Raw genomic sequence first — 13,189 nt, forward strand, 5'->3', positions numbered from 1 at the left:
GCTAGCCTGGGCAGGAAGGTTTGTGAGACTTACCTCCAGTGGCTGACTGGAGTGATAGAGCACCAGCCTGGAGTGAAAAAGCTAAAATACAGCACCCAGGCCCTGAGTTCATCCACAGTATGAGCATGCACATGCGCACATGCACGCATGCGGGCGCGCACAAGATCCTTTAGTCAGACCTGCTCCTTGTGGCCAGTGTGTGTCTGCCTGTGTTGAGAGCTTCCTTGGGCACACGGGGTCTGGTGGTAGGCGAGACTGGCGAGCAGGCAGGCACGTGGATGGTGTCCGTGGCACCTGGGCTGGAATTGGTTTGGATACACATGGGTGTGACGAGAAAGGGGATGTGCTGCCTCAGTCAGAGAAAAACTGATCCTAACAGGGAAGTGTCTGCTGCCCTTCAAGAGGGGCTACGAGCCGTGCGCCTGCTATCCCTGGGCAGGCTGGCTCCACTGTCCGTCCGAGGGCCTGGCCCGGCACACCAGCCCTGCGCACAACCCTTCCCGCACTGCGTCACCCAGGGGCTTATGAAAAGAAATGAAGACGGGGTACAGTGGTTCACATCTGTAATCCGCAGAACAGAAGTGGAGCTGTGGCTCAAGTGGGAGAGCACTAGCCTTGAGCCCAAAACCTCAGGGATAGTGCCCAGGCCCTGAGTTCAAACCCCAGGACTGGCACAAAAAAAGTGTCTGGGGCAGATGGGGGCAGGGCGGGAGGGCTTGGAAGGTGAGACGCGTTGGGCACAAAACCGAGAGAAAGGGTCCCAGATATCCTCGTCAGACAGAAATGGCCTCTGCTGAATCCTGGGGCACTTCTTGCTGTTTTATTTTTCTATGCGTGGTTAGATTGTGTTTGAACAGCTGTGCATTAGAATATGTCTGCTCGCACTTTCTATTACTATTTAACCGTCTTCTCTTGACTGTGCCGTAGGGAAATTGCGGGTGGGGGGGGGCTTTTGTCTTCGTAATTTCAGAAAGAGAACTTTTTTTTTTGGTGGGGGTCAGGAGAACCTTGTTCTCATGACGTCTAAGAGCAGGTGAGTCCTGTGTGGAGCCGCGAGGGGAAGTTTTCTTCATAGCCGGTTTTGGAATATATTCTATCCAACGGCACCCAGCATATGTGCCAGCCAGTCAGTTTCCATGATTGTTAGGACAGTAATAATGACCATTACGTATTTCCACACGAGCATGTGTATGTGACCACAGCGCAGTCAGCTACCTCTCAGGGCAGACGTGGACTGTGTGCTGGGTGTGCAGGAGTCGGGAGGTGTGCTGCGTGTGCAGGAGTCAGGAGGTGTGCTGGGTGTGCAGGAGTCGGGAGGTGTGCTGGGTGTGCAGGAGTCAGGAGGTGTGCTGGGTGTGCAGGAGTCAGGAAGTGTGCTGGGTGTGCAGGCGTCAGGAGGTGTGCTGCGTGTGCAGTCAGGAGGTGTGCTGGGTGTGCAGGAGTCAGGAGGTGTGCTGGGTGTGCAGTCAGGAGGTGTGCTGGGTGTGCAGTCAGGAGGTGTGCTGGGTGTGCAGTCAGGAGGTGTGCTGGGTATACAGTCAGGAGGTGTGCTGGGTGTGCAGGAGTCAGGAGGTGTGCTGGGTGTGCAGTCAGGAGGTGTGCTGGGTGTGCAGGAGTCAGGAGGTGTGCTGGGTGTGCAGGAGTCAGGAGGTGTGCTGGGTGTGCAGGAGTCAGGAGGTGTGCTGGGTGTGCAGGAGTCAGGAGGTGCGCTGGGTGTGCAGGAGTCAGGAGGTGCGCTGGGTGTGCAGGAGTCAGGAGGTGTGCTGCGTGTGCAGGAGTCAGGAGGTGTGCTGGGTGTGCAGGAGTCAGGAGGTGTGCTGGGTGTGCAAGAGTCAGGAGGTGTGCTGGGTATACAGTCAGGAGGTGTGCTGGGTGTGCAGGAGTCAGGAGGTGTGCTGGGTGTGCAGGAGTCAGGAGGTGTGCTGGGTGTGCAGGCGTCAGGAGGTGTGCTGCGTGTGCAGTCAGGAGGTGTGCTGGGTGTGCAGGAGTCAGGAGGTGTGCTGGGTGTGCAGTCAGGAGGTGTGCTGGGTGTGCAGTCAGGAGGTGTGCTGGGTATACAGTCAGGAGGTGTGCTGGGTGTGCAGTCAGGAGGTGTGCTGGGTCTGCAGGAGTCAGGAGGTGTGCTGGGTGTGCAGGAGTCAGGAGGTGTGCTGGGTCTGCAGGAGTCAGGAGATGTGCTGGGTGTGCAGGAGTCAGGAGGTGTGCTGGGTGTGCAGGAGTCAGGAGGTGTACTGGGTGTGCAGGAGTCAGGAGGTGTGCTGGGTGTGCAGTCAGGAGGTGTGCTGGGTGTGCAGTCAGGAGGTGTGCTGGGTGTGCAGGCGTCAGGAGGTGTGCTGGATGTGCAGGTGTCAGGAGGTGTGCTGGGTGTGCAGGAGTCAGGAGGTGTGCTGGGTGTGCAGGAGTCAGGAGGTGTGCTGCGTGTGCAGGAGTCAGGAGGTGTGCTGGGTGTGCAGGAGTCAGGAGGTGTGCTGCGTGTGCAGTCAGGAGGTGTGCTGGGTGTGCAGGAGTCAGGAGGTGTGCTGGGTGTGCAGGAGTCAGGAGGTGTGCTGGGTGTGCAGTCAGGAGGTGTGCTGGGTGTGCAGGAGTCAGGAGGTGTGCTGGGTGTGCAGGCGTCAGGAGGTGTGCTGGGTGTGCAGGAGTCAGGAGGTGTGCTGGGTGTGCAGGAGTCAGGAGGTGTGCTGGGTGTGCAGGAGTCAGGAGGTGCGCTGGGTGTGCAGGCGTCAGGAGGTGTGCTGGGTGTGCAGGCGTCAGGAGGTGTGCTGGGTGTGCAGGAGTCAGGAGGTGTGCTGGGTGTGCAGGAGTCAGGAGGTGTGCTGGGTGTGCAGGAGTCAGGAGGTGCGCTGGGTGTGCAGGCGTCAGGAGGTGTGCTGGGTGTGCAGGAGTCAGGAGGTGTGCTGGGTGTGCAGGAGTCAGGAGGTGTGCTGGGTGTGCAGGAGTCAGGAGGTGTGCTGGGTGTGCAGGAGTCAGGAGGTGTGCTGGGTGTGCAGGTGTCAGGAGGTGTGCTGGGTGTGCAGGAGTCAGGAGGTGTGCTGGGTGTGCAGGAGTCAGGAGGTGTGCTGGGTGTGCAGGTGTCAGGAGGTGTGCTGGGTGTGCAGGAGTCAGGAGGTGTGCTGGGTGTGCAGGAGTCAGGAGGTGTGCTGGGTGTGCAGGAGTCAGGAGGTGTGCTGGGTGTGCAGGCGTCAGGAGGTGTGCTGGGTGTGCAGTCAGGAGGTGTGCTGGGTGTGCAGTCAGGAGGTGTGCTGGGTATACAGTCAGGAGGTGTGCTGGGTGTGCAGGAGTCAGGAGGTGTGCTGGGTCTGCAGGAGTCAGGAGGTGTGCTGGGTGTGCAGGAGTCAGGAGGTGTGCTGGGTGTGCAGGAGTCAGGAGGTGTGCTGGGTGTGTAGTCAGGAGGTGTGCTGGGTGTGCAGGAGTCAGGAGGTGTGCTGGGTGTGCAGTCAGGAGGTGTGCTGGGTGTGCAGGAGTCAGGAGGTGTGCTGCATGTGCAGGAGTCAGGAGGTGTGCTGGGTGTGCAGTCAGGAGGTGTGCTGGGTGTGCAGGCATCGGGTGGTGTGCTGGGTGTGCAGGAGTCAGGAGGTGTGCTGGGTGTGCAGGAGTCAGGAGGTGTGCTGGGTGTGCAGTCAGGAGGTGTGCTGGGTATACAGTCAGGAGGTGTGCTGGGTGTACAGTCAGGAGGTGTGCTGGGTGTGCAGTCAGGAGGTGTGCTGGGTGTGCAGGAGTCAGGAGGTGTGCTGGGTGTGCAGGAGTCAGGAGGTGTGCTGGGTGTGCAGTCAGGAGGTGTGCTGGGTGTACAGGAGTCAGGAGGTGTGCTGGGTGTGCAGGAGTCAGGAGGTGTGCTGGGTGTGCAGGAGTCAGGAGGTGTGCTGGGTGTGCAGGAGTCAGGAGGTGTGCTGGGTGTGCAGGAGTCAGGAGGTGTGCTGGGTGTGCAGGAGTCAGGAGGTGTGCTGGGTGTGCAGGAGTCAGGAGGTGTGCTGGGTGTGCAGGAGTCAGGAGGTGTGCTGGGTGTGCAGGAGTCAGGAGGTGTGCTGCGTGTGCAGGAGTCAGGAGGTGTGCTGGGTGTGCAGGAGTCAGGAGGTGTGCTGCGTGTGCAGGAGTCAGGAGGTGTGCTGGGTGTGCAGGAGTCAGGAGGTGTGCTGGGTGTGCAGGCGTCAGGAGGTGTGCTGGGTGTGCAGGAGTCAGGAGGTGTGCTGGGTGTACAGGAGTCAGGAGGTGTGCTGGGTGTGCAGGAGTCAGGAGGTGTGCTGGGTGTGCAGTCAGGAGGTGTGCTGAGTGTGCAGGAGTCAGGAGGTGTGCTGCGTGTGCAGGAGTCAGGAGGTGTGCTGCGTGTGCAGGAGTCAGGAGGTGTGCTGGGTGTGCAGGAGTCAGGCGCCGGTCCTGCCCACCCCCTCAGGAGGAGCTGGTGTTGGATGCGCATGTACACATGTGCAGTGTGGCCTGATGTTGGGGGGGGTGGGGGAGGGAAATGTTTCCATTTATTTTCTCCCATAGTTTCTGTGGCTCAGGAACAGCCTAGGTGAAGGTAAATACAGTGAAAACACGTTTGTGGAAACAGGACTGTGAAACTCCTTTGTGCACTCAATACACATGAAGGAAAGACGTGACTGCCACTGTGCTTGTCTGCCAGAGGACTTGGTGGGGGCTATGGGTCCCCTTCCGAAGCCACGCCCCACTGTCGGGGGGGGGGGAGTTGGTATGGGCTGGTGTCTGGGTTCACCTTTCCTCGGGGGGCCTCTCTGCAGGGCTGTCCACCAGAGCTTGGGCTCCAGGGGGGAACGGGCAAGGGGGCGAATACCAGGAGACAGAGATGCTCTCCTGGCGGCCATGGCCATTGCCAATCTTCGCCCTTCATGGTGGACATTTACCTAAGAGGTATTTGAGTTCGCTGTCATGATGTCTGGCTAATAACTCCTCCCCCGAGGCGGGTCCTAGAAACTTTGATCTCCCCTGATCTCCCCGCCTGCAGTCAGTCTTCTCTGACCTATGGATCTGATGGAGGTGCTGAGGCCTCCTTCCACAGAGTCCTGCCTCCATCCCCGGAGGGAGGGAGGGAGGGAGGCTACAGGGAGGGAGAGGCCAAGAAGAATCTAACCCAGCAGGCCTCGTTGGATTTTCTCTGTCAGACATCTTCAGTGTGAGAAGAGGGAAAGGAGTTGAGAAATAAACAGGAAAGGTGTGCTCGTAGCCAGGCGCCTGTGCTCACCCCTGTCATCCCAACTACCTTGGAAGTGGAAGCCTAGACCTCAGTGAAGACCTGTCATCCTAACCACAGAACACTCACTAGGCGGATCTGAGCGAGGCACTCACCCAGGCAGGAGGCAAAAGCCTATCTCAAAAACAAGAAACGCAACAAAAACTAGTGGGAGTGTGGCCCAGGAGTTTACGGGCTGAGCCAGGCTGAGGCCCAGAGTTCAAACCTCAGCACCACCAAAGGACGGAAGGTCTATTGGTGACACAGAATGGTATGGAGACAGGGCCCCACCTTCTGGCTGTGCTGGCTGTCATTTCAATACATATTATTTAAGGAGCAGAACTTAGGTTCTGTTTCCTTGCAGTTTGCTATTAACTGTGTATACCCATGGTAAAAATCGCAGGCTCTCTCTTTCTAGGACTCAGTGTCTGGTGAGGAGGGCGTGGTATGGCGTGGCATGGAATGGCGTGGCATGGTGTGGCGTGGCTACGGGCACTGTCTTCAGTTAGAGGTGCAAGGCAAGACAGCATCTCTCCCAGTGCTGGCCGATTAGACAGCCTGAGATACAAGGAGGTGACACACATGTACACACACACACACACACACACACACACACACACACACGTGCACCCGCGAGGTAGAAGGTCACCCACGGAGGGATCCTACTGCTTTTTGCTGTTGTTACTTACTACATTTTCACTTAGTGCCATCCGGGGACCAGCGCTCTTTCCTGTCCACATTTGTGTGATGAGGCCCTCACTCCCAGCCCTGCCAATGGCCTGGAATGTTCTAACTAGCCAGGCTGCACTGGCGCTGTGTGTGTAGATCCCTCAACATAGGATCGTGTTTTAAATTGCGTCCCTGGAAAGGCATTCTCCGGCCCTCTGGTTTTCAGGGGGGCTGGCCCTGGATCTGGGGTGAGGGGCCTCTGAGACGTCATTTCTTTCCTGGAATGTGGATGCAAGATGAAGCCCGAACCTCCGGCTGCTGGTCCGGCCGGGGCCCTGGGCATGGAGTGTGGGTCCAGCCGGCAGGTCCTGGCGCGCTCCAGCACATGGCTTGTGGGTCTGGCACACCGGCCTCGGGGAGCGGAGGGACAAAGACCTGTGTCATTTGTTTTGTAAGTACAAGTCACACACCGAGGGTTGCAATGGCCAGGTATAATAGGCCAGTTCTTCAGGGCTGGCAGAATAGGTGGCTATTGACATGTGGCATTTGTAAGTACACCCACTGTTCACACACAGAGAATGGGCTGTGTCGGGTGCACGCGCGCGCGCGCACGCACACACACACACAATGCACACACGCAATGCACACGATGGGCTGTGTGTACCGTGTTAACGAACCCAGTTTTAGTAGCTTGAATAAGGAGCATTTGCTTCCTGTCCACTCATGCCCCGTGGCCCGATGGCCTGCTGCCCACAGACCAAGGCCAAACTCTCTTCGTGGGCATCATAGCTTGCAAGCACGCAGCCTGTCATCTTAACCCGCCTGTCATGACCTAAAGCCAATCATGGTCCCTGCCGCAGACTTTCGTGAGGGGGTGGGGGCCTCCTATGTGGAGTTAAAAGAACGAGGCAGGGTGGGAGCAGCTGTAGTGATTAGTGCCTCTGTCCTGCCGCCATCTCTCCCATTCTCTTCCCTCCCTCTCTTCCTCCCTCCCTTTCCCCTCCTCCACCTGTTCCCTTTTTGTGTTTTGCTCTTTCCCTGGCCTGTGCTCACACCCAGGTGAGAGGTATCTTCCCAGGCTGGAGCAAAGCCAAAGGCCAGAGAGGCTGGGGAGGATGTGGCTAAGGGCACTTGCATTTTTTGTGTGTTTTCTTATCCCCCGCCCCACTCTGTTTTCCTGACAATCTTAAGAGCTTTCATTATTCTTTTTCCTTACATGCAGGTGATGTGCTTCGTCCATGCTTGTCCGCTGATACCCCCTTCCCCCCAGACTCCAGTGAGGACTGGAGTTGTGGCTCAAGTGGAAGAGAAGCCCCATTACTATACCCCCCCCAAAAAAAAACCCAAAAGAGTGAGCCAGGTATGGTGGCACATGACTCTAATTCTAGCTACCTAAGAGGCAGACACGGGAAAGTCAGGGTTCAGACAGCCTGAGGGGTACTAGGAGGGAGGTGATGGTGCATGTCTATAATCTCAGCTACTAGAAAGGCCAGAGGAGAGGAGGCTCACAGTCTGAGGCCTGTTCGTGACAAAAGTGCAAGACCCTAATGAAACTGTGGTTTGGTTCAAGTGGTAGAGCATCTCCCTAGCAAGAACACGGCCTGGAGCCCAGACTTCAGTACTACCACCACCACAACAGGAAAATGCGATGGCAAAGTAAGAAATGGAGTGGCAGGTACAGAGAAAGGAACCACAAGTCCCTTTGTGAACATCAGGACCTTTGGGACAGCCCAAAGCTCACTAGGTTTTGTGTTGATTGCGTGTTGAAATGGCAATATTTTATATGTGTGTGTGTATGTAGTATTAAGTAGCATACATGGTTAGGATTAACTTGTTCTTTTTTATTTAATATGACTCTTTTTGGGGGTCTTGGGGCTTGAGTTCTGGGCCTTGTGCTTGCTGGGCAGGTGCTCTATCTCTTAAGCCATTGCCTAGCCTTTGTCTTTATTTGTTTTTTTGAATAGGATCTCACTTCTTACCTGGACTGGCTTGGGTCCTGATTTTCCTATGTACACCAAAGGAGTGGCTGGGAAAACAGATGTACCCTACTGTGCCTAGCTTTTCATTGGTGGAGATGGGGCCTCATGTGCCTTTGCCTGTGCCTTGAGCTATGAGGCTCCCAGTTGCGGCTTCCTAAGTAGCAGGACTAAAGGTGTGAGCCAGAGCACCCGCTTGTTCTTGTCTTTATTAGTGTGGTCATAGAACATGTTCAGCAACATTTGTGGCTCCCAGTATCTTTCTTCTAGACAGTGTCTGAATGAGGAAGAGATCGGAGATGGTCAGTCCTGGAAGCGCCTGGCAGAGGCATGGAGTTGTTCATTCGCCAAAGAATGGTAGTACTCCTTGGACTTGAACAGAGCAGACAAGACACTGTGGCCACAGGCGCCTCCTAGAGTTGCCACTGAAATCTGTCCTGTCATTAAGTCCTGACATGAAGCCAATAGAGAGGATATTGTCGTTGTACACCAAGGGAGTCCCTGTACTCAGTCCTAGAAGAGAGTCAGTGTCGACACATGGTTTAGTACATCATCTTTCCGGCTCTGTTATTGGGCCTGAGAAACAACTGTATTAGCTTCAGATAACAGCTGGGCCACCCCACGGTTCTGGAGACCAGCAGCGTGCAGCCACAGTGTCGTGGGTAAGGGGCTGTGCTCTCTAAATCCAGCCTGGCTGCCACTGTCAGTCCTTGGTGATACCTCACTCCAGCCTCTATTTTCTTGTGGCCTTCTCCGTGTGTCTGTCACTTCTCATCTCCTCCCCTGACCCCCCCTCCTCACCTCTCCTCCCCTTATTCAGCCACCATTGGTACTGAGTCAGGGATCTCCTCTACATTAGCTCAACCTCAACACAGTCTCCAAAGATCAGGTCACTGTTGGAGCATCTGGGGTGAGGGCGATGGTGCACCTTCTCCTTCCCTTGGGAGGGGGACACGGAGACACTTTTCCTGGGATGTGTCGGTACCTCTGCTTCCTCTCACTGAGAGGCTCCCGGCCCTGGTGGGTGTCCGGTGGAGCGGCCTGCTTTCACCAGAGGTTGGTTGGAGACTGCATGGAGAGGGCAGTGGCTTAGGCCCAGCGGGGCTTGGAGATGGACAAGCAGGGGCTTGTCCCCTGCAGCTGCCCCTGTGCCTTGCAGTCCGTGTGGGACTCCTGCGTCGGGGCAGGGGTCGGAAGGCTGAGGCTGGGTGAGTGTCTGCCTTCGGAGGGCTGCGTGAGGGACAGGATGGGACATCGGTGTCCAGCAGCCTTCATGGTGGCCTCTTACGCTGCAGTGCAGATGCCCACGGGGACAGTGGGTGCCAGGCACCCCCTTGGCCTCCTGGCCGCGATCACGGGATACCACTGGCCACCATGTCCCACTTGTCATCGTCAGAGTCCCATGGGACCTTGCTCCTGGGCCTGGACCCCCAGATGTGGGTGCTGAATTGCAGATAGCGCCCGCAGCAGCTCTCCCCGCCCCCCATTAGAAGGCGCGGGATGGGGCCGTCCTCGCGTGGAGGAGCTGCTCAGACCCCGCTCCCTGGCGCCAGGGCGCGCCCGCAGCTGGCAGGGCCTCTGTGGTGACCCGCTTCCCTTCTTCATTTGTAGACCTGCCTGCTGGTCGCCTGCTACCACGGCTTTGTGGACGTAGTGGTGGTCTTGGCAGAGTGTCCCCACGTTGACGTCAACTGGCAGGACAGCGAGGGCAACACGGCTCTCATCACGGCTGCGCAGGCAGGTAAGCGCGGCCGCGGCGCCTCATGGTGCCTCTGGGGGGCGGGGGGCGGGGGGCTGGGGGGGCGGGGGGCTGGGGGGCATTGGCCTTGACCTGCACCAGGCGCCTGGACAGCGGTACCATCGTGCAGCACTGGGCGCGGGGTCACGACTGCCACGGCGGCCAGCCCTCCTGCGCTCGCGGGCGCCGCTCCGCCAGGGCACCACGCTGTGCATGGAGAGCAGACGCGACGAAACACCAGGACTACCTCAGAGTACTGGTGTGGACGGTGAGACGCAGCGACAGTGAGTTCTGTGCAAGTGACGTGGCCTGGGGTCTGTCAGCGTGACATCACAGCGTGATCTCACCATCGCCACCAGCACCGAACTCCAGAGTGTTAGAGTTATGTCCCCCCTCCCCTCCCCTCCCCTTCTCTCGCTCCTCTCCTCTCCTCTCCCCTCCTCCTCTTTTCTGTTATCTTCCCTCCTCCTTCTCTTCCCTCTCCCCTTCCCTTCCCTTCCCTTCCCTTCCCTTCCCTTCCCTTCCCTTCCCTTCCCTTCCCTTCCCTTCCCTTCCCTTCCCTTCCCTTCCCTTCCCTTCCCTTCCCTTCCCTTCCTCCTCCCTCTCCCTCTCCCCTTCCCCCCTCCCTTTTTTTTTGCCCTTCCTGGGGTTTGAACTCAGGGCCTGGGTGCTGCCCCTGAGCCTCTTTGGGCTGAAGGCCAGTGCTCTACCACTTGAGCCACAGAGCTATATCCAGCTTTTTTGAGTAGCTGTTTGTAGATAAGAATCTCATAGGAACTTTGCTGCCTGGGCTGGCTTTGAACCACAGTCCTCAGATCTCAGACTCCTGAGTGGCTCGGATGACAGGCGTGAGCCACTGGCGCCGGGCTTCTCCTTCTTTTTTCCTCCTTTCCCCCTCCTTCTTTCCCCCCACTCCCCTCCCCTCCCCTCCCCTCCCTTCCCCTCCCTTTGACATACTAAAGATTACAGTCCACCTTTTGTATCTTCAGATTCCAAATCTGCAACTACACTATCTGGACAGGCATGGTGGCTCATGCCTATAGTCATAGCACTTAGCAGGAGAATCTTGGGTTGAGGCACCCTAGGCTACCTGGAGACACCCCCCCCCCCCACTTCTCTCTCTCACCCCCCCCCCCACATGCACACACAGAGTTTCCGTAGTGAGCAGTGTGTCCTCTGTCCTGGGGTGGAGTGTGTTGCACACCCTCTGCTCGGTCAGGGCTCAGCCGCCCACTGCCGCTCTGGCTGACGGGAAGGAGGGCGTTGGGAGGTGGAGGGGTGCAGGCGGCTCACACCTGGACAGGGGTTGAGATGGTTGAGCACTGGACTCCGAGCCTGGAGGCTCAGGAGCTGTGTACTGTGCTGTGCTGTGCTGTGCTGTGCTGTGCTGTGCTGTGTCTGTGCTGTGCTGTGCTGTGCTGTGCTGTGCTGTGCTGTGCTGTGCTGTGTCTGTGCTGTGCTGTGCTGTGCTGTGCTGTGCGTGCTGTGCTGTGCGTGGCCTGTGCCCTGAGGGAGACTTTTGTCCCTTCTTGCTTCACGAGTTCCACGCGAGTGGGTCTGGTGAGGGGACCCCGGGAGCCTGCCGCGTCCTTCCCCATGGGGTGACTGCCCCTCACTGGTGAGTCAGGACAGGGTGCGGTCACCCCTAAACTGGCAGTGCCCGCACGCGTCCTGTTTCCGGTTCAAGCGGGGAGTTTGGTCTCTGTCGGGGACCAGGCTCTGGGAGCCGGGCTGGAGAGTGTGAGGTGTCTGTGACTCCAGGCCCCCTGTGGGCCAGGCGTGACCACGAATGGGTTGTTCCACAGCTCACAGGACAGAGGACAGAGCCGTGGAGCCCGTGGCGTGGCCGGGCTCGGGTGGAGGCTGCGCTGTGTGGGGGGACTGGGGCGCTGTCCAGCCTGGCCGTGCAGGACGGGGTCGGGGAGAGGGGCCGAGCTGAGTGCTAGGAAGCAGAGGCCGGCCTTTGTCGATTGGGCCAAGATGGAGCTGGCGGGTCTCAGGAGTGGAGGTGTGAGGCGTGGGGCAGGTGGGTCTCAGGAGTGGAGGTGAGGGCATGGGGCAGGCCGTGTGGTGACCGGCGAGGTCCTGGATCTGGACTAAGGAGCTGCGCTGGGTGACTGGGCTGGGTGTGATGACTGCAGGCTGTCAGTGTGCAGTGTCGGGGAGGCCCAGAGCGGGGACAGGGGTGCATCCTTTCTGGGGGTGACAGGTGCCCCTCCGTGCCACCAGCCACCACGCTTTCCTGTGGCTGGGCATTGCTCGAGACACAGTCTCTGGAACCTTTATGCCCGGGCTGACCTGGAGCTGTGATGTCTCGATCGCCGCCTCCCTCCCGTGTGGCTGGAAGCGGTGCTGGAACACCACGTGCCCTGGAGGTGGATGCCGTGGCACGGGGTGGGGGGGGAGAGGACGCGCCCTGCTAGAGCCACTGATGGGTGCTTTTGGCACAAGCCGTGGCCGTGGATAGAATCTCGTGGCCGTGGATAGAATCTCGTGGCCGTGGATAGAATCTCGTGGCCGTGGATAGAATCTCGTGGCCGTGGATAGAATCTCGGGCATTTCTGCTCCTGGGGGAATTTTCTGAATCCTTAACCTGTTTGGAAATGTTCTTATTTGTATTTACACGTGAACCACAGCTCCTCTGAGGGGAGTTAGTATCTCCACTGTCCCTCCCTTCCTCCCCCCTCCCTCCCCTCTTCCTCCCTCTCCTCCCCTCTCCTCCCCCTCCCTATTTCTCTCTCCTCCCTCCTTCATCTTCCTTTCCACTCAGACAGTAGCAGAGCCCAGCCCGCTCCCTGCATCTTCGAGAATGATCTCCCGCCCACCCGTCCCTCCACTCCCTCCACGGGGGAAAATCTGCACTTACCTCCTCCTGCGTCTCATTCTTCCCCAGTCTCTTCTCGCGTGTATGGGGGAATTAGCTTCCGGGTTGCGGAGTTGCCCTTGACCCCAGCCCGGGTTAAGTCCTCTCACCTGTGGATTCAGTGCCCAGCCTGTGCCCGCCGTTCTCTCCTCGCCCCCCCTCCACCACTTTCTCCTCCCCCATGCCGCAGTGTGTGCTTGTATCATTCCCTGCGGTGTTCCTCCCCCCACTAGATTTGATTTAATTTTCGGTCGGTCGTGGGACTTGAACTCTGGGCGTGGGCCATGCCCCGCAGCTCTTCAGCTCAAGCTGAGCCCTCTACCACATGAGCCACAGCGCCACTTCCGGTTCTCTGATGGTTTATTGGAGAGAAGAGTCTCTCGGACTTTCCTGCCCAGGCTGGCTTTGAACCATGATCCTCAGATCTCAGCCCCTTGAGTAGCTAGGATGTCAGGCTGAGCCACCGGCGCCCGGCTGGAAGTCATGATAGGAGGAATTGGGGCAGGTGGGAGGGACGTGGGAAGGCCGCTTCCTCGCAGCGTTGCCTCCGTCCCCCGCCCGCTGCAGCGCCCTGCCCAGGCCGCATCTGTCTCGCCATCATCCTCCCTGGAAGACGGCATCAGTGCACTAAGCTTAGGTTTTCCCGCACCGTTACCTCTGTGGACGGGGCGCTGGGCGAGCCCCGCACAGCCCCCGAGGATCGTTAAGTGGAGGGGAATCGTGACCGGGGCCTGCTTTCTTGGCCACAAACAGGGCCT

The 13,189-nt window shown here is 58.4% G+C and overlaps 1 protein-coding gene across 1 annotated transcript in view; it reads left to right on the top strand.

Annotated features, from left to right (window-relative positions):
• Ankrd33b (ankyrin repeat domain 33B) overlaps window positions 1-13,189 on the top strand; it is a 59,861-nt gene that overhangs the window by 18,938 nt on the left and 27,734 nt on the right. Inside the window, exon 2 of the mRNA XM_070042188.1 lies at window positions 9,442-9,571. Within this exon, the coding sequence (XP_069898289.1) occupies window positions 9,442-9,571 (130 nt within the window). The remainder of the gene's footprint in view (window positions 1-9,441; window positions 9,572-13,189) is intronic.

This window comes from Dipodomys merriami, unplaced genomic scaffold, assembly GCF_024711535.1.
Source record: "Dipodomys merriami isolate MVZ:Mamm:240054 unplaced genomic scaffold, mDipMer1.0.p SCAF_32, whole genome shotgun sequence".
NCBI lineage: Eukaryota > Metazoa > Chordata > Mammalia > Rodentia > Heteromyidae > Dipodomys > Dipodomys merriami.